The sequence below is a fragment of the Leptonotus elevatus genome, chromosome 10 (assembly GCF_054856555.1).
Source record: "Leptonotus elevatus isolate MCC_2025b chromosome 10, RoL_Lele_1.0, whole genome shotgun sequence".
NCBI classification, from domain to species: domain Eukaryota; kingdom Metazoa; phylum Chordata; class Actinopteri; order Syngnathiformes; family Syngnathidae; genus Leptonotus; species Leptonotus elevatus.
Window position 1 is genome coordinate 3,508,138 of NC_141248.1, and position 21,571 is coordinate 3,529,708.

The following is a 21,571-nucleotide window of genomic DNA, read 5'->3' on the forward strand; positions in this document are numbered from 1 at the left end:
ACTTCTTGGGTTAAAAATGGAATAACCTAACTGAATTTGGTCAAATATGAACCAACCCAACTTTTTGAATGATTTAATTCAAAACGTTGGGCCAAATTAAATAATAACCAACAAAGCAACCTGGTTTGTTGGGTTGTTTTGTGGGTTATTTGTTATGATGTGTGGATATCATGCCTAGGTTTTTCTAGGTTGTGTCATGCTCATTAGGGTTGGTTTGCACCTGTGCTCATCAACCTGTTCCCCTGTGCCATCCAATCATCTCCCCCAACCAGTTGTGTCTTGTCCAGGTGTCTCTCGTTGTCTTGTCAGTTGGCTTGTATTTAGTTTCCTGGTTTCTTTCAGTCTTCATTGGATCATTGTCACTGTCACCACTCTTGTGTTTTGTTGTTACTTTGAGTTTTGGTGTTTTCAGTACTTTGTTGTTTTTTTGTATTCAGAGTTTTACCCACTACCCCGTTAGTGTTGTTGTTATTAAATTGTGTTCAGTACTCCGTTGCATTTGGGTCCTCCACCCCACGTGAACCGTGACATTATTTGTGGAATGTGATGAGTTGCCTCTTCTATGGGATTTTTCTTTTTCAATAGGCCTTCCATTTCCTGTAATGTTTTTCTTGTATTGCACATTACTCATTGAGAATGCCAAACAAAGTTATCAGAACATATTAATCCAGTCCTAAAGGCTTCACTGGCTCCCAGTCAACTGTAGGCTAGACTTTAAAGTTCTGCTGCTGGTCTATAACTCACTGAATGCTGGATTAGGACCTGAGTACATTGAAGAGATGCTAATGCAAAACACAGTAGGGCTCATGGTGAAGCAGCATTTAACTGTTATGCTGCACACAAATGGTATAAGCCGCCAACACAAATTAAGTCAACCGCAAGTGTGAATGCTTTTAAATCCAGGTTAAAAACTATGCTTATTTGCCATACCCGCACACATGTATTTCTAGTGATGTGAAGCATATTGAATAAATAAATGAAAAGCTGTCTTGCCTTGCCTTGCCTTGTATTAACTGTATGACGTTTGCATTTTTGGACTTTAACAATGTAAAGCAATTTACAAATCCTGTCTTTGAGAAGTGCTATACCAATGAAGTGTACTTCCATTTTTAGTACCATTGCAATTCTAAAGTGTGGTAGAGAATGGATCAGTCATGTAGGTTTCACCACAGAAAATGCACCCCAAACTGATCTGTGGTTCTTGGTGCACATTAACACACACATTAACCTTGCTATAATTATAATAGCTGCCATTGTAACAGATGCACACACAAATTACTGGGCCCATCACAAACCTACACGTAGTCCGGCTTCACTTACATGTCTCTTCCCCCCCAGCACCCATTAACCTCCATGTCATATCTTATAACAATCCATGTACACCGTGTCCTTCCATTGATCTTGTACTGATTGCCTCTCTCTCCCTCTCTCAAAAGCTGGTCCTTCAGGCTCGTAATGTGCCTGATCTATCGGCGGGGGTCAACTGCTCCTTCGAGGACTACGTGGAGACCGAGGGACTGATCCAAGGCGGACACATTTACTGCCTGTCTCCCTCGGCCCGTGACGTAATCCCCATCACACGGAACAAAGGTAGTCACAAAACAGAGGATAGGTGGTATAGTGCAATACAGTATCTTTTTTTTTTAACAGTTGCTATGTTAGGTTTCTGTTACAGTTTTGTTGCGTATTCTCCCCCCCTGACTTGGGCCTTTGGATTAATTTGACGCTATTAATTCATCAGCATGGGCTGATGTCTCCCCCTAAGGGGTCTTTTTCTACTGTGCAATCTGAGAAGTCTGCAGCTGTGCTGCCACCAGAAAATATTTTTAGCATTCTTAGATGATTTGCTTAGTGTGACTCTATCCGGTATACCTTGTCATTACCAATAATGGTTGCCCGTTCCATTTCAAAGCCTCCTAACTCAAGTTTGCATTTTTCTACTGAAAATAGCACTGTTTTTGAATTCCCATTATCATGCATTATGCGCCGTTGTCAGTATCACTTATTTATTTTCCCTTTCCTTCGAAAGGACACTGCTTGTGCCGCTAACTTATTTTCAAAGCCAGGAATCAGTGATCATTGCTGTATTTAAACATATCTGCTTCCTCTTGTTTTAGCAGAGATTGTGTACCTATTTCGTGTCAGCTTCTATATTTGCCACAGAAATGACAAACATATTCAAAGCACCAAAGGCTCTATATGCAATTTGAAGTTTTCTCCAAGTGGCACTTCTGTATTTGATTAGATTTTTTATCTGCAGCCATTCTTGGGTTCTCATCAGCTATAGCAACCAAACACTCTATAAGCAGTTAGGTCAAAAATGGACCGATCTTCTACTTGTATAACATTGACCCAACCTTTAGTCAAGAAATTGGTCTTTTAGTGTAAAACGACTAGGGTCAAAAAATTGGGTCATTTTGTATAAAACAACCCAGAAAGTTGGGTCAAATTGACCCACAAAGTGGATCGGTCCATTTTTGATCCATAATAGGGTTACTTTTGATTCAACTGTTTTTAGAGTGAACTTTATTTATTTTTAACATAAACTGTTTTTCAGTGACACTCTACTTAAAGTGTTTTATGTTCTAAGTTATATGACCACTTAAATGATGGCATTTGTACATTCTAGTGCTGTCAAGCGTTTGAAATTTTGAGACTAATTAATCGCGCAATAATTAATCGCGATTAACCACATTTTTCTAACTTGATTTTCACTATTTTCTTTGAAGCTTGTAATACATATTTACTGGAGTAAAATTGTTTAATTAATGTAATATAATCCAATGGAAAGTATATTTTGATCCTTGAATACAAATACTGTATAACTGCTGAACAAAACAATCAAAACTGTCTGAGCTTTATAGACAGATTTTTTATATTCTTAAATAAATAATTCTCAAAATGTCTTGCTTATTGATTTTGTTCTTCTAAAGGGCGCAACACTTTAGCAGCGTTGATTTGCGAGGTCCCATGGAGGTAGCATGAGCTGGGTATTTTGTTCTGAGATGATACACAAAAGATGTACAACTAATATGGTATTTAAATTTGCCTTTGCAAAGTTTGCAAATTGCTTAAGATTTAAGTAAAACTGAAAGTGCAACTATCTAGAGTCCATGTTTGTCCATCTTCGTGTCAGTGACTACATTGGAAGTAAAGAAAACTGACTTAACTGAATTTTTTAAAAACATTTTAAATAGTTTAAATTAATCTCCAAAGTTAATGCTTTAACTTTGACAGCCTTATTATATTGAAAACAAATATTCAGATTCATGCTTTATTTATTTATTTATTTTTATTTATTAATTTTTTAACTTAAACTATATTAAGCATCCATTTGCCATCTGTTCTTGTGCTATGTTCATTCAGGTGACAAGCGTGAGGTGAAGCTTTATCTGAAATCCAAGGAAACGGGCAAGAAGTTCGCCAGTGTTGATTTTGTCTTCTACAACTGCAGTGTCCACCATTCGTAAGTTACAACAATTTGTCAGTCACTTGGGCATTTAATAAGGATTTGCTCATTAGGTTTCATCTAGTTCTTCTCCTCGCTCTTGCGTGTTCCTTCCCTCTGTGTTCTTTCCCCATGGGATGAGTCACACAATAAACACCCATCTCTCTTTTACATCTACACGGGGTATCGTATTACCTTTAGAGTGAAAAATCGAACACGATGTATATATGTAACGATTGCGATATGAGATGGTAATTCTAGTCTTATTATCATAACTCATGACACACAATAATAAATCTTCAATTATTAATTCATTAGTGTAATAGTATCTCTTAAACTGTAACCTTGTTTCTCACTAACTCTTCTCTTGATAAAAAGAGATGCTCCATCTGGTACTTATTTACACAAGACATACAAAATACTATTGCAGAGCAGTGAATTAGTCAGAGTGAGTCTCCTGCGTGTTAGGCTGCCTAGTGGGTTTTTTTGTTTTTTGTGCACAGTCACAGTCCCCTAACTTAGTGTTCAGTCCTGCGTCTGATGCCGGGATCAAATAATCCTTCAGCTCTGAATCAAATCACCCCGATTACCCCCTCTTGAGTCCCAGGCTCTCCCTCTGTCCACTCATGGCTGATCCAGTGGAGGCTAAAACGTCTGGTGGGGTATTAGCCTCGGGGCAGCAGATGGCATGTAGGCCCCCGGGATACCGCAGGGCTCCATTCTGGCTTCCCTCTGGATGTTAGATGAGCCTCCTTTGAGGATTGTCCACAATCACACTTGTACATTCACATGCACAGCCACACCTCTCCCTGCTCTGTCACTTACTGCTCATTTTAACTCCGAATGTCTCGGACACCTTATCTGTCACTCTGACCCTTGACCTTGTTGCACAGTTCTGCTTTCGCAGTATGTGAATCCCCCGTTACAATTAGGGTGATTAGTCCAACTGGTTAAGTGTGCCATGGTTTACAATGTCTAATCATGCTTAATTCATCTCCCATAAGGACGTGGTGATATTTGCTTTAACTCTGCGTGCCTTTTACCTCCCAAGGTAGTACAAAATCCTTTATGTTCTGAGAAAGTATACTCAATTAAAATGAAAGGTGTCACATTTCGCCGCGGTGGATGTATTGCAATATGAAGTCGCATTAAAGTTTATGGCATTCCTCCTTGTATGCAAGGCTCAAACAAGAAGCAAGGCAAGAGAGTCACCCATTTGTGGCTATTACCCGAATGAGCTGATTAAATCTACTCCCAGGGCTGATCTAATATGGCCTTTGAAGGATGTAATTGACACATTTAATTAAGTTACAGATATGGCACGTTGCATCTTTGCCACTGACTTTTATGGCTAACAGAGCTGCAGAGATAAGAAACCCATTTGAAGGTGGCACTGTCCTGTGCAGCCATAGTCCCCCTTGGCTATCAGGTAAAGTTACTGATGTAATGATTTCAGGTCCATGCATTAACACGTAAGGTTTGCATGTCCATAATGCTTGGCCATTTCTCACATAGCCAATTCCTCCTTTAAATGGTGTAGAGTAAGGATACTACACAGTACAAGACAGTCTGAAAACATTGCAGCACATTTGCAAGCACATGCAATATTTGTCTGTTTCATGAATATTCCTTTATATATTAGTGACAAACCCCTGCATTATCCTATTATATATTTTTAATAATTTATATTTACACTCAGTTGCACAACCTCCCATCTCCAAAATATATACACCCCTCCTGCCTATTTACACAACTGATTATGTTTCATCCCTCGCCTTTTCAAAAATGCCATACATTTGCATAGTGCTATTAATCTAATTAGAATTCCCACTGTTTCAGTTTAAGGGTTGCTGAGATTGAAATAGAAAATCACCCACGGCCATAATTGCTCCGTAATTAAATATTTCCATAAGCCTTTTCTCATTTCTCATCCCTCTGTTTATTAAGATTGGGAGGATAGGGTGGCAGTGAATTGGGGTTAAGCTTTAATGATGTACAGTATCTGTTGTTGTCCGGTACTGCTTGAATGTACTACAACCACCGTCCATCAAATGTTTTTTTTGAATTCCTCAAAATAATGTTTTATATCATTTTAAGATTGGCGAAATTTCCTTGATTGACTATGGGGAAAATGATAAATCGACTAACTGTAATTTAAAACAATATTAGTGCCTATAAATTGTAGAATTCTGAAAACACTTAACAGTTCTAATTGCAGTGTTGGACTGATCAATGAACAATGCTGTGTGTCGGAATAAAATAATCCCCTTAGCATGTCATGTTGTACCTTCTTTAGAAAGCAGTGCAGATGTGCACATAATTCTATAAATAGTATTTCATGAAGAATACCAACCATTACACACTTGCTTGATGAAGGGATCTAGTTACAGAAGTGTAAATCAACCTGTAAATTATTCAACTGCACTCTAAATAGTAGCTGATAAACAACTGATTTTGAACAGTGCTGTGAAAGATACCTCATTAGGTAACCTGATTGTGTTCAACACTCCAAACAGACCACGATTTGAAGAATGATTAGTATTTTTCTTTATTTTTTTATTCCAGGTCTGAAATAATACTAGCGCTCTCGAGGCAATGCCGGCAGATTAGCATCTGAATAGGCATTAGCATTATGAGCAAGGAGCCTGTCTGCTGCTTCTCAAATCCTCTGAGTAATAATCGCTGATGGCCATTGAAGGGGTAGAAATAAGGCAACACTTGGGGGTCTGAAAGAATGAGCCCACCGCTGATACATAGAAAAATATCAAGCATTCCGCAATGCGCTTTGGTTGGGTTTAAGGCGGAGTTACACCCAAGCCAAAAGGCAGCCTTTTAGATCCTAAGGAAGAGGCGACCCTGGTCACTTGAAGGGACCAAAGAGTGAGCAGTAGGGGGTTGTCAAACAAAGCCTACTGGCCCTGGGTGGCACCTATAATGACACATCTCCTATTTCAAAGGGCACAATCATAAAAGTTAGCATCGGCAACCTGCTGACATTTTGCTCGTTATTTCTTTCGCCGGGACACGGACAAGGTTGATTTGACTTAAATAAAAGATCAAAGTCAAATATTATCTGGACATTGTGACAGATGTGAATTACCATGTGTTGTTCGTGTTGCTGACACTGCTGCTTGCTTATTGATACTTGCTGTGTTAAGTTGGCAATTTGCTGAATTTCAATAAGACCTGCTCTAATGGTGGACTAAAAAAAGAGAAAATAATATTTTCCTTATGGTGAACTATCCACCCGTAAATGTATTTAATTTTGTAGGGCATTTCACTCAATTTCTTTGATTGACTGAGGGAAAAAATTTAATATTGTTATTTATTTACAAAAACCTCGAATGGGAATTTCTCCCTTTTAATGTTTTGAACTCCTATTTGGAAGCCAGTGTTGTATCTAGCAGCCTGGAGAAGCCATACTGAGGTCAGTGTAGATGTAGCTCAATTCTCATGGCTGACTTCATATCATACTTGTTGAGACAGCAAACAAACTGAAAATGGATTTTAAATTAGATTTTAACATCAGCTTCACGTGACTCTGAAGTTTGGAAAGAAGCATTGCTAAAGATAACTGTTATTCGCTTGGAGTCGGACCGTGACTACCACACATCAGTAGATCCATCAGCCATATTTTATTGAGGACAAACATGTTTGGAGCGCTTTTGTTAGTAGCCTATGGTTATACGCAGATTTAATATGAATAAATTGCTTGAAGATGCAATTAATCAGCAATCAATTCCACACTGCCAACTGAATTCTAATCTTTTTTTCTTTTTTTTTTTCCTAATCTTAAGTATTGACATGCCGTAGTTAGGGCTGGCACATTACTTGATAAACCCGTAATACAGTGTGCCCGTATGATCATGATTTTGGGTTTTTGTATTTAGGCTGCACACTCACTGCAAGTTTAAGGAACCAGTGCATGGCTTATGCGGTCACTGGCTTCCCTCTAATTATTGAAGTATTGACTGGTTTTATTCAAATCATTGTTGTATACAACGACAAGGGAATAAAAACTGTTGACATGCATTTTAGGGTCTGTAGCCATTGCTTGAAGAATAAATGAAGGTAAACACAAGCAATATGTAAACATGAAATAAGTTATATTATTCAGTAGACTGCAAGGAGCAATTATTGATGACTAGCAAAATAAAGAGATAATTTTAAGAGAGGAAAAAAAGTTGTTCTCTTTATGCACAAAACACCGAAAATGTACTGTACTATGGCCCAAAATCTGAGGTATAGATGGTACCATGGGTTACTTGTACCATCACACAACAAGCAGTAGTATTGATATCTGTTTGACAAAACTGCCTTACGAACTCTGACTCAGTCTGGCTGTATACTAGACTAAACTAGTATAGCCAACTCATGTTCCCTCCATTTGTTAGTAATATTGATAAATTCCTATTTGCTCTTGTGTGGTATTAAAAGGCCTGTTATTTCCTCAGCCGCTCATCCCTCTTTGTAAATGGACAGCTTCTCTCAGCATAATGCTAAATTGGTCAATTAAAGCAGCAGTGGGATTGAATTAAGCCCCAGCCTCTGATCTTGCTCAAAAGGAAGGGCTTGCACTGGAAACGATCGCTTATAGTGCGCACCTAACAAACGAGCCGCTCTAATTGATTCAAATGAATCCATGTCAGGGTTTGATGGATTTGTATATGGGCTCCATCACAGAGCTGTAGATAAAACTCAAATTTTTCATATGGGTAAGTGAAAGAGTGGCTAGCATTTTGCAGGGGGTTCAAATATATTTGAGAGCTTGGCTGGAGCGTACTCAGAACAGTTCAAACATACCGTACATGTGGCAGATGTGCTTGAATATAAAGCAGCTTGCATATTAGTCATTTCTAGCCATTCTTTTATTGTCTGAAGTCCAGGTCCAAGCATCTGTTTTATTATATTTACAATAAACCACATGCTCACGTTTCATGAATGCAGAATACATTATACTGAGACAATGTGCATTGAAGTCAAAATACATCAGGGAGCTTTGTAATAAAATGTATGTTTTATTTGTACACTTATATTGGTTACATTAGACTTGTAGGTTTGCATGTAAATGAGGTTCAGTGAAGTGTAATATGTCTTAAAGGGCAAGAATGGCCAATAAGCTGAAGCTGTGATGATGAACTGTGCACTTGAAACTGTCACTGTTAGTCCCCCCTCATATGTGAAGACACTTCTAGCTGCCAACCAACTTCCAGACCAATATTTCCTCCCTTTTACTCACTCCCCCGTGAGACCCCCACACGGAGCCCCGCAGGCTACATACCCCCTCCACGTTTTTCCTCTCCCACGATACCTGGCGTCTCCACGTCTATCAGGGAAATCCACCTGCTTTTGATCTCCGCTCCGTTTCCCTCTCTACTTTCTCCCATCATGTTCTTTCAGCCTGTCTATCTCCACCTCACCTCTGCTGAAGCAGGTGAATTAAAAATGGTGGAGGCATTATAGCCCTGCGGATGAAAGAGCGCTTTAGACAAAGAACATGGGGAGAGCTTTTAAAAAATGGGTCTGTGGCAAATGAAGGGGATTGGAGGCATGAAATGATGGAAGCACAAAAAGAAAAACTCCTGTCTGAATGGATGCACAGAATTACACAACAGAGTGGGCATGTTGCGAGGAGAATCGGCGAGCTCTGAGTGATAAATAAGGGCTGCGGTGGGAGAAAGATGGTTTGAGTGAAAGGTGTGCGCAGGAGGTTTTCAGACCAGGTCAGAGAAAGTGCACGTTTGACAGCGCGTGATAAAAAACATTTATCAAAAGATCTGAAAAGAAAGAATATACTTACCATTGTATATAATTTTATTATGCAGTTGTATGCCATACTCCACAAATAACTGTATCCTGACAACACTCACATTTATAGCCTTAAATAGCTAGCTGGAACTGTACATTTTAAGTGTTAACCACTGTTAATATTGTAATGCAAAGCAGGGCTGTGCAAAATTCTGAATTACAGATTTAAATTCAATTCATTAGATGAATTTGAATTTAAATTGACTCAACTCTCCAGGATGTTGAATTTAATTTGAATGTGAGTTACAGGAAGTGGAATTGAATTTGATGCAATTCAGATAAAATTATTCTCATCCCATACCAGTGAGAATGAGATGAGTATATGAATATACTAGTGTGCTCCAAACAAAATGTCCAAAATGTTTTGGTAGCCATTTTAAAGACTTTCATAAAGAAACGTATTCTGGAAAATGAACTGCTCTTTTACCATTATATCAAACAATTTCAAAGACAATTTTAATGATCTTTTTTTTTTTTTTCGGAGAAGGCTTTTAATGTTAATAAAAAATAAATTTATACACGTTACTATTTACTATAATTCAGTTTTGTGTACTTAAATTCATTACAAGATTTATTTGAAATTTATGTTGTAAATAGGCTTATATACTGTAAAGTTTTATTGTTAAATACATTTTAATTTTGCATTGCATGTTGCATAATTTTATGAATTTCTTTGAATTTCATGGAGCTTCAATTTGAACTGAAATTTGAATTTAAATTGCAATTCTGCTTCCTGTTTGCCACCTCAATTTAAATGGCATGATTGGTGTTACATGTAGGACTGCTTTGAATTACATCTTATTCTGTGTATTATTTTTCTCAAGTCACATTATTTTACCATAATACCCCTTGTTGTGACTCCTCCTTTATTTGGAGTGTCTAAAAAGTGACAAAAAGCTAAATAAAAAGCAGATTACAGTTTGACTTTTGAGGTGCATCTCTTGTGATATTGCTTACTTTGTAGTTTGCCATTGCAGCCATACATTTGTTGAAAGCAATAATTGTAAATTGTTAACTGTATTTGTTTTACGGTCTTTAAAAGCTAACAGTCACCTCTCCATCCTGCGTTTCCCAGCTGCCTCTCCTGTGTAAACGGATCATTCCCATGCTACTGGTGCAAGTACCGCCACATGTGTACCCAGAATGCCAACGACTGTTCCTTCCAAGAGGGACGAGTTAATATTTCAGAGGTAAGTTCAGCTCTTAATTGTACTGCTTACTGCTTCTCTACAATGATATGTATCTGTCTTTGCCTTCCACCCTTGACGCAAGTGTTTGACATCATTAAGATATTGATTTAGGAATTTATCCTACAGTAGGTTTATATCTGAGAAATAATGTATCATATTCCCGTATGATGTAGCTACCTTTGAGTCTGTAGGGAGCACTTAGTGATGTTTACCCACATGCTAATTTAATCTCTAGGAATATAACCACAAATTGTTTTCTAATGCACACACCCTCTTTAGTTTTGCCTTCAGGATTCCTTACATCACTCTGCTGTGTGTTTCTGCATTTGTAACACAACAGCTTGTGTACGGTGCAGTAATATTTCTGTTGTAGCCCATAAAGCCATAAGCAGGCCCACGATACATAGATGTCTATGGAAATACTGCTTGGGTTTCACATAACCAAATTAGCATTAGCATAAAAGCTCATATCAATGGTGCGTAATAGCTGCTTGGGCTTGCTACATGGAAAACACGACAAGCATTAACAACTGCTCTGTGCTATGCACAGAATTTAGGTACACAAAGTGTTGTTTGATTCTTTTCCCTTTTTTCACCTCATGAAGGTATTACAAGGCACACACATGATGAATCCAAATGTGCATCGTCTCAATTTTCAATCAACTTCTGAATGCAAATGCATCTTGCTCCCGACTGACCGACAGGCATGCGTTCATCTTATCTGATTGATACCACACATACACATTCCTTCAACTTATGTTTGTACTCTGACTCTCCCCTGTTATCTCAACTGAGATGAAAGATGTCGGCCAGCCTGTTACACTGGCCTTTATTAATTGGTCAACCTTTATCCAATTACTTTCCCCTTTATATATTCCCTCTAAACTAAGTCCACGTAGAATCTCAAACACTACCACGCTCAAACAGAGCCTGAGACCTTATCCGAAATAACACACAGTCCTAGCGTTCATGCCTCATGGAGCTGACGTTAGCGGATTAGTGCACCCATCTGCAAGACGTGAGGAGGGCATTGGCTTGCACACTCTGAGCTGAGAGAGGCCAGCGGGCCAACGGATGGGTAAACAGGAAAAGCCTGCAGTGATCATGGGAGAAAGCGGAGGAGTGCAAGTAAACAAACAAACTGATTTACTAGTGAATGCCAAGCTTTGGGCTTGAAGGTGGACATGTTTACATGAATAGTGAAACTGATGTTTAACCACTGACTTGTATATGAATGGACTATCGATAGGCTCCTTGCAGCTGAAGCCAGAGGGCTGCCATCTTATTGCCATTGCCACTGTTACTCACAACTTTTTTTTCTTTTTTTGTTGCTGAAAACACTGTTCACAGTGCATGTTTTACGGTCGGATAGGAGTAGTTGGAGTCTCTCAATGAATGAACTTTACTGTTTGCATCGACCAATCAGAGTATATTATCTCAGTATTGTGAATTGTGACTCACAGAGGTAGGGCTGGGCAATAAATCAAATTAATTCAATTAATCGTATAATTAATAGTTGAAAATTTGCTAAATCGTGAAATCAAATTTTGTCCAATGGATTATTGAAAGCTGTTGTTGTTATGTTCTGTTACATCCAAATGTTATAATGACTTGTAATTTTTGTAGAATGTTGGATGTGAGTGGTTTACAAGACAGGTTTACAATAGCTACCAACTACTTAATTGTGGCATTTAAGCACAAACTATGAAACTTAAGTTTGTTAAAACTGATTTCAAATTTCTATACATTATTGTTGTCAGAACATTTTGCACAGTAATTATTTTTGAATAAATGAAACCTTTAAATAAATGTTTGTTGGGTTTATTAGGTTAAAATCATAATCATAATGACTACAAAAAGTATTTTTGGGCCACATCGCCCAGCCCTACACAGAGGTTAGGTTTACATTTTGCAGTGGGACTTTACTTTCATTTGATTGTTCATGGTTCTGACAACATAATGGTGACGACTCTTTGAGTATTACCTAGATATATTTCCTTATAAGAGAAAATGAAAAGTCCTATTCTTAGCAATTAAATTTACATGTAGTGTTTCTCCCAGACAACCGTATGTCATTCATGGTGGCATTGTTGCTGTAAGACAGAAAATAACTTGAAAACGATATGGAGAAATCAATGTATTCAAATTAGGAGGTAAAATGGCCGCCGGTGGCTTCACTTCTCCCAACGGCAAGTAAGCAGCATTATCATTAGTCCATTCATATGTAAGTCCATGTTTTGAACTCACTGTTCTGGCACACTGGTCAACATCCACTTTTGGGGGTTTCCAAACCAGTTTCTCAAAGGAAAAAAATGGAAATGAAGAATTTCAGGGTCCAACTGTCACCATCATAAAATCTCCAGTTATAGTTGTGTGAAAATTATTTAACACTGTTGATGTTAAACAATTAGCTATGGTGTACATATTTTTCAAGCTACGCGCACGATTTGAATGTAACGGCTAGTTGCTTGAACATCGCAGACTGCATCTTTAACATTCTCAATTATAGCAGTTAAGTGTATAAATATGTGAAAGTCTGTTACTACTGTATAAAACAACAAAACTCTCTGATATTGAGGTCTCGGGGAAAATAATAATTGGGACATATATACTGTAAAAACCGAGACCATCCGAAGGAATAGGGACAATGCTGAAGTCCGCCTATATTATGGAAGCCTCAGTTAGTGCATTATGCTAATGTTTTGCACCTATTTATCAGGCATTTCTGATACTTGCTTAGTTTTGTCTTTTCACAAAAATACATCATTAGGTGTGTTCAACCTCAAAGTTTCCACTGTGTTTGTAAACACATTTTTAAATTGGGCAATGGCTAGGTGGCCAGCAGCACAGAGAATGACAAAATACAAGAGACAAATGGGCAGAAAAGAAGATTGAAGAGTGAAAGAGGCAGCTGGAAAAGGGGATATGACAGACTATGGCATGTGGGACAGGTGGGGGGGGGGGGACCTCTCCTATCGTCTCATCAGCCCAAGAAACCAGCGGTCACATTCTCCACAAGAAAATCCATCATCTGTCTATACCACACACACACACACCGATGCTTTGTGTCTTTCACGTGCTAAAGTGTAAACACTGTGACAGTGACAGGCACACACACACACACACACGCAGTCATCCATCATCCTTTTCCGAGCTGTCATATCCATTAGTTGCATTCTCTGTGGCCCAACTGGTACACTTTTTCCTGTAGGCTAGACTTATCCCTCTCTACTCCAAGACCCGTCTTTTTTCTCTCTCACTCTCTGTCTCCACCCATCCCTCTCCACTGCGAGTCTCATTCACCCCTCCTCCCTCTCTCACCTCTCCTTTACCTTCCGTCCTCTTGACTGAGCGTGAGATTTTGTGGAGGTAGAAAATGAACGTTTGCCATTGGGGGGGGGGGGGGTCGATGGGGGTGGGGGGGGGTGTCGGAGGTGCTTGTTTACCAAACATTTACACACATGCATACACCTTTAATGTACACCTGACATTATTATCCCGTCTTTCGCCTGAAATCCCCAAACAAACAATAGTCTTAAACACATATTTTTCATTTGATAGCATATACTTCACCCGGACTATTTTCTATGACTACAAAAAAAGCTCACAGACATTACTTCCTTGCTTAACACCATCATTTAGTTGTCCACTGTTCTAATGAAATGCAATCATTCCATCTCATTATGGCTACATTTGCCCAACAGACAATGACATATTAGGTTTTGTCAACTGTCAACACACTAAATTTGTTTCTATTCCAGTATTTTCCTCACTGCTTTCATCGTATGTGTTTCCATAGCAACATAAATGCAGAAGTCCTCCCCATCTGTCTTTTCTTGCACATCACATATCTTATCCATGAAGTTTGTGTTTGAGTGATTTGCAATGTAATATCTTTTGAAGACTAACATGGAAAAGAGAAGAGTAATTAAACAAGCCTACTAGTAGTTTTTTCTTAAGCAAGTGCAGCAAAAAGGAGGTAGAAAGAAACGGATAGAGGATGAAATGAATATAATGAATTGCATTTTCAAATCAAATATGCATGAATCAGCAATGCCCCTGCTGACACAACAAGCAAATTGTGGAATTAGGGAGCAACCAGGTGTAAAATTACAGAAGTAAAGCGTTACTTTTCTTCGACAAAAGGCGATGAGGGAGAACAGAAGGGTGGGGCTTTATTTCTTTCTTTCAATTTGCTCTGTTATCATTTCCACTATTCTCTTTTCTTCCTCCTTCACCTTCTGACATTCTCTCTTTCCCCCTCCCCTTGGAATGAAAAGCCGCACAGCCTTGATGAGTGCCAGGCACAGTATTAGCTATTTGGGCTCAGCTATGTTAAGACATGCCTCAATGTGTGTTTGGCTGCAAAACACAGTGCGGTCTTGCACGAGCAAACAAGGCATGGCTTAATTGTATCCTGCCAGGGGAAACTCTGGGGATACTATGGATTCATAGTCATAGTCCGCTGCAGAGATTTTGTGCACACAACACAGGTCAGCTTTTTGTACTGTATTAGTAACACTAGTTGAGATCTCAACTTGGGCCAAAAATACTTTTTTTTTTTAAAGGGATCCCGATCCATATTCAATGGATAGTTGTACTGCACTGCATACTACTATACCACAATTATAGTCCCAATAAAGTATTTTTCTTAGGATAAGAACAGTCCAGTACAGTTAATCTTAATAAGGGATGTTTGATACCATTTTTTTTCAACCGATACAAGTGAGAGTACTCAAATCTTGAGTAGTCACTTATACTTAGTACTTTTGATGCATTACATTTCCCCCAAAAAACAATGACATATTTTAAAGAAAGACCTATATATCCCATGATAGGGTTTTCCCTTAACATTGCTTAGAAATAATGGCATTTTCTATTTTTCGAATTAATAATTTCTAGTTCCTGCATGAATAGCAGCCACGTCGCGAGTGCTGATACCTTGAAATGCCGATACCTGGTATCGGTACTCGCCCATCCCTAATCTTAATGTTGTGGATAGTCAGTATATAATGTAAAAAGAAAAATCAAATAAATGGAAACTTGATGGCATAATTGGACCCTCATTGTTTAGTTGAAAAACTTTTATTCTACATAAGAATTACAGATGCCGTCCTATGTGAGATAATGTTGTCTATAACTGCATTTTTTGTTTAAAAAAAAATGCCTCCTTTTCTTTATTCAGGGTTCATTCATTTTAATTTCATGTACTGGAATAGATCTAATCATGCTACATTTTATCATCTATTGTGTTTAAGTGTTTTGCATGCAAATCTCAGTGAGTTGCATTTACAGTATTGAATTTTCCTTCATTTTATTTCCCTTTCAAGTCAGATGGATCACATACCTTGTTCCTACTTCCTACTTTATTTCTTTGATTCCCTAACGTGAGCCAGTAACATTTTGGGATTCTCCATTGTTGACTTTTTTGCAAATTGCACATCACCTGCCTTTCATCACTGTGAATCGGGGTTAGACGGTTCACTTTAACCCACTAATATATAGGCTGCATACGCCACACGAGAGGCTAAATCATCTCTGAAATGATCCTGGTGGACACATGCTCACACTCTAAAAGTGCTCCAATCTGTTGCCAATTACACCAGTGTAATGTTAACGTATGACTCATTGCTCCTTGACACTACATGAGCAGAGGCTCCATATAGTCTACGCTCAGAACAAAACATGGAGACATTTTCTCTGTCTGTCTTTCCATCTTTCACACCCTTAAATAAGCACATACACTTTTAGCTCACAGGCTACCCACACATTCTTGAACAACCATAGAAATACTTTTTAACTCTCTCTCTCCTACACCCACATACACACACATTATACACGCACTATAGCTAAGCTGACAGAGCTATTTGTGATAGAGGTGTGAAGGCCCCAGACCGTGACATTCTGGCACACTCAGTTTACTCTGGCTGGTACTCACATTCTGAACAGGGCAAGCACACACACACACACACACACACACACGTTGTAAGCCAAGGCCACTTGAGGGTCTTCACCGTGTTTGTACGCATATGTGCAGTCACACATGCACACGTGTGACTGGTTCTTATCAGGGCACAGCACAACCATCAGCTCGGGGGTTCGGCAGAAGGTGGTCTGGATTGGGGAACGTTGGGGTGAATGATACCCGAGCATTGTTTCCTCTGCCCTCTTTGTCTTTCTCTGATAACAGTTTTCTTATTCATTATTTCCTTCCATTCTTCCTTTACTATGTTGTAAGCATCTCAGGTTTTAAGTGCTGACATTTAATCTAGCATTCCAATGGTTTTTCTCTTAAATTTCACTCATTTCTCTTTTTCAGCTTCCTTCCCTTGTTTTATCACTTGGCACTGCTTCCCATCTCAAGCACCTTAGCAAAGTGTCAGATGTCCTTGTTTGGCAATTTCTGTTATATGGTAGTTCATTTGTGCGCCTCTATGAAATATTAAAAAGATAATTGACATATTTAAAGAAATCTAAACAAAGTAGCAGATACATCAATGGACAACCAAGGAGGAGGCGAGTTAATATATAATATACCCGGCCCACGCTGCACTTTTCCAAAACAGTGCAAACCAGCATGGGTATTTTCAGACGGACCAAAGATGAGCCATAATTGAAACCAGATGGATATAAACACAATGACATGGGGAAAAATGAAGACAATAGCAAGAAAACACGTCAAGGAACTGTAACAAGCTGCAGATTACAGTCAGAGTGACGCAATTCATTTTTTCAAATGTGGCATGTGGTTGGAGAGCGAGCGAGAGAGAGAGAGAAAGAGAAGGAGGAGGGAGAAGACATGGAGAAGTGGAGGCTTGAAGTAAGCGCTTCCTCTCTTTGCCAGATGGATCTTCATTGGAGCATAGCTGGCCAGTGTTTAACCCTTGGTTTGGTAGCGGTGCACCACTTTTAGCTTTCAAGCCACTTATGGCCTTACACCATACTTGAGACACTTGAATCAGTAATTCAACTGCTGGAAAGTTAGAGGGAGTGTGGATTTGGCATACCCTTGCATATGTTATTAGAATGTGTTAATAGAGGATTATGCAGGGATTAAGTATTTGTATTTTAAACCTGTAATTTGTTGCACACTGCGTGTTGAGTGATTTGCATCTTCTTGTCTCTTGATGTCATCATTATGTGCATTTGCACACAGATGTGTCTTACGCATGCAGGTGTCTCAGCTCTCCTCGCGCTCGGAGGCTATTTATAGCATCACTGTCACACAGCTTATCCTTTGCAGCTCTTGATAAGTTTCCACGGCATATTATTTCATATGCATACATTATTCAACACCTGACACTGGGCATCCAAAAATTGTTGGGCTGGTGTGTTCTCTTTCCTGGGAGACACTGCAAAGAGACGATCCTGTCGTGGAGACAACTGGGCTAGATGGATTGATATTGTGTACTGTATTGTGAAGGGCTGCTGGTTTAATGTCTGTATATGTGAGGTTGTTGTTTTTTCCACACTATGCTCCCCTTCGGGTGTATGGCTTCAGCCTTGTCTTTTTTTTCCCATCCTTCTCTCAAGCATTTTTCTTTCTCATCTAAGATCTTGGGACACTGAAAAGCGAGTACCAACAGGTCTTTCCGTGTTGTCTCCCTCTGTTGGTCATTGATTTTCATGTGTCTTGTGCGAGTTGTGCCTGCAAAGTCAAATTTTGTGCTCTGTACTTGTGCATGTGCAATGACAATAAAGATCCATTCATTCATTCATGATTTGTATCTTTCAAACGTTTTCTTAATGCTCCCACGCATTGTGAACTACAGTGGAATCTCCCGAGTCGTTCCGGGTATGTTAGTTGACCTCCAATTTGTTTTTATTTCAAAACAATTCTCCCATAGATAATGATATAGAATGATTTTGGTCCAGGCGTAAACTGCTAATTTTTAAGTGACAATTTCATACCTCTGCCATACCGATAGATGGTGTCTTCAGACTGATACTCTCACCTAGTGCTCTCTAATAGGTATTGCTTGAATGAATACAACTTTTTGGTATTTAATTAATTACAATGTTACAGCACTGGGCAACTCAGCCCTTTCTTATGTGGCATTAGTTGCTGTACATTTTCGGTTCTATGGTTATCCTCACACTTGTTCTCTTTGCCATCATTTGTAGCAGTCTCCGGGAGGAAAATACAGGAAAAACAAAATCACTTGTGGCGTCATTCCATTATATACTTACTGAGTTAAAGTTTCGTATTGGATTTACTGACTAAACGTGACGTTGCACAATGACAATGCTTTAGAAACATAATGAACAGATCAGCCCTGATGTCATGTTGTCATTGGGAATTGGGAATATCTTGGGCGTATCTTCTATTTCTTCATCCTTCCGAACACGCAAGGCCCTCTGATGCAGTAAATGCAAACGTGCTGGCTGACATGTTAAATACTGTACTAGATCACTGTGACTTTACAGAAGAAAGATTGTGAGGACATAATATGAGCATGCATATCCAGGCAAACAAATTTAGTAACATCATAGGTTCAGGACACGCATAAATGTGTTTTAATGCGAGTGTGTCTCTGTGTCAGTCACAGGTCCCTGCGGTTTAATTATTCAGGCTGTATTAAATCTTCATCTCTGCAGCCTGCCTAATGTGAACACAGATGAATTTTGCATTTTCTCCATCGAAGCCAGAGAGTGAGAGGACGAGATAACTGCACAGTCACTGAGCGAGGGGAATGATGTTAGTGGAAGACGGGCGAATAATACCGCAATGTGAGCCGCAGGAAAAACAAACTCAAAAGGAGGGAAGAATATGATAATAGGTAGCAGCAACTGCCTGCTGAGATGGAGAAGCATTGCAAAAGAGGGGGGAAATAGACACTCGGCTCAGTAATGAATGCGTCACTCAGTCTTACAAGACTGTTTGACCTGTCTGTGTCATCTTGTCACCATGCTGTTTTCCAAAGGTTATCAACAAAGTCGTCAGCTGTCGCTCAAGTCTATGCGCGGAATTAATATTGCAGTTACATTAATATATAAATCGTGTTTTAATACGATTTGTAGACAATTTTGAGATACATTTAATGAGAAATGCAAAGAAAGGTTCCGATCAGGGTTATTATAGTTTTGGAATTTTCATTTTAGTTAGTTTTTATTTCATTTTGAGTTTTGTTTTTTAAATTTAGTTAGTTTTAATTAGTTTTCAGGGTGGTTCTGTTAGTTTTTATTAGTTTTGGTTGTTTAAAAAATGCTTAATTTTACTTAATTTCAGTATTACTTTTCATTTGAAAAAGTGTATTACAATATTTAAAAAACATCATAGTAAAATGAAAAAAATAACGCATTTCTTACCTAGTGTTGCATTTCGGCTGAGTTAAATGAAAAAGCGTCGACCCATTGGAGGCAAAAGTCAAGCACGCAAAATTGGCACCTAGGAGCGACGTCATCTGAAAATGCTTTTTGATTGGCTGCTGCTAGATGACATCACTTCTGTGTGACACACTTTCAAACGTCTTTATTCTGGTTAATATTAAAATAAATATACTTAAACTCACATTTAAAATCATCCCCAAAGGCTCATGCATTAAATTAATAACGGTACCCAAAGACTAAAACAAAGGAAATTTTTGCTATAATTATGGTTAGTTTTTGTTATTTTAAAAGCATTTTCATTTTTATTTTATTTTCTTAACGAAATTATTTTTTAAATTTTAGTTTTAGTTGTTAGTTTTCGTTAACTATAATAACCTTGGCTTCCGATTCATATATAAAGTAGAAACCTTAAGGATGTTTTTATTTAGGTAACATGCTGCAAGTGTATCTCACATAGACTGCGTACATTATGTGAGCGGATAAAAGTTGACCAGATGTTTGATATTTGCTTAAAATTCACTTCTTACGCGCTCATATTCCGCATCATAGCTACATTTTGCAACTATATCATGTGTAGTATGTGTAGGACAATTTCTTAAACTATCTGTTTATCTGGGGTGGTGTGGCTCAGTGGTAGCGTGGTCGTCTCTCAACCCAGAGGTTGTGGCTTCAATCCCATGCCATTGTGACCACGTCGAAGTACCCTTGAGCAAGATACTGAACCCCCAGTTGCTCCTGATGCTGCGTCATCAGTAGGTGAATGAGTAAATGAATGTAAAGCGCTTTGAGGGCCTTGCAAGGTGGAAAAGTGCTATATGCGGTAAATGAAGTACCATTTACATCTGTTAAAAGATTGTGGTATTTGTTGTCACTACAAATGTATATACAATAATGCTCTCTCTCTTACCATCTGTCCACAAATTAATACTTGTATTCCAGGGTGACTTATGTTAACTTTGCCAGCAAAAATGAATTCTCGCGGTTCACAAACTCCAGAGAATACATCTTGTACCGCAGCCGATCTTTTTTCGATCGAACCAATCAGGCGTTGTTTAAGGCAGGACGAAACCAATAAGCGCCGATGGCGGGGGGGGGAAACAAACAAACTTAACAGACAAATGGATGCTGCAATGAATTATGTTCTCGCAGAATTACTCACCGTTTCCATTTTAAATTTGAACAGCTGGTAAATACTCATACTGGTATATGTGTGAAGAAAGTGGTCTTGAACATTCCTAGTTTTTAGTCATGATTTATTAGTTCAATTGGGTTATTCAAACATAATGGCAACCTATACCAACATACCACAAGCTTGGCTAATTATTTTGACTCATCCCATAGAAATTAAATATGGAGCTGAGAAGAGTCATTGCTTGGAGACGTCACACCGTACCTCTTAAATCAAAGTTTGTCTTTGAAAAGCATTCAACATGATTACTGCTGACATATCTGGGTTAGCATGATAATAGGGTGCCAGGCCCTCACCCACACGGCAAAAATCCATACGGAGTAAACAAAGAATGTCACTGAAAAAAAGATGCACATTTCTGCATGCCCTACATGTATGTTGAAGAGGATCAACTGTGTAGGTTTGCCTGTATGTCAAGAATAAAGGATTATACGGTAGAAGATGAAATCAACATGTATGAACATGGGCATCAGAATGCGCGTATAGGAGGAACACACGTCACTGAATTGAGTCGAGCTTGTGCTCAGCGAGACTTTGATAATCCAATGGTAAATAACATTCATCACGCACGCTGCCCTGCATCTTGCCTTATTTCCAACTCTGTTT

At 38.7% G+C, this 21,571-nt stretch overlaps 1 protein-coding gene across 1 annotated transcript in view; it reads left to right on the top strand.

The window, feature by feature from the left end:
* plxna1b (plexin A1b) overlaps window positions 1-21,571 on the top strand; it is a 200,459-nt gene that overhangs the window by 109,790 nt on the left and 69,098 nt on the right. Inside the window, exons 7-9 of the mRNA XM_086086176.1 lie at window positions 1,437-1,590; window positions 3,367-3,466; window positions 10,332-10,446. Coding sequence (XP_085942302.1) covers window positions 1,437-1,590; window positions 3,367-3,466; window positions 10,332-10,446 — 369 coding nt within the window. The remainder of the gene's footprint in view (window positions 1-1,436; window positions 1,591-3,366; window positions 3,467-10,331; window positions 10,447-21,571) is intronic.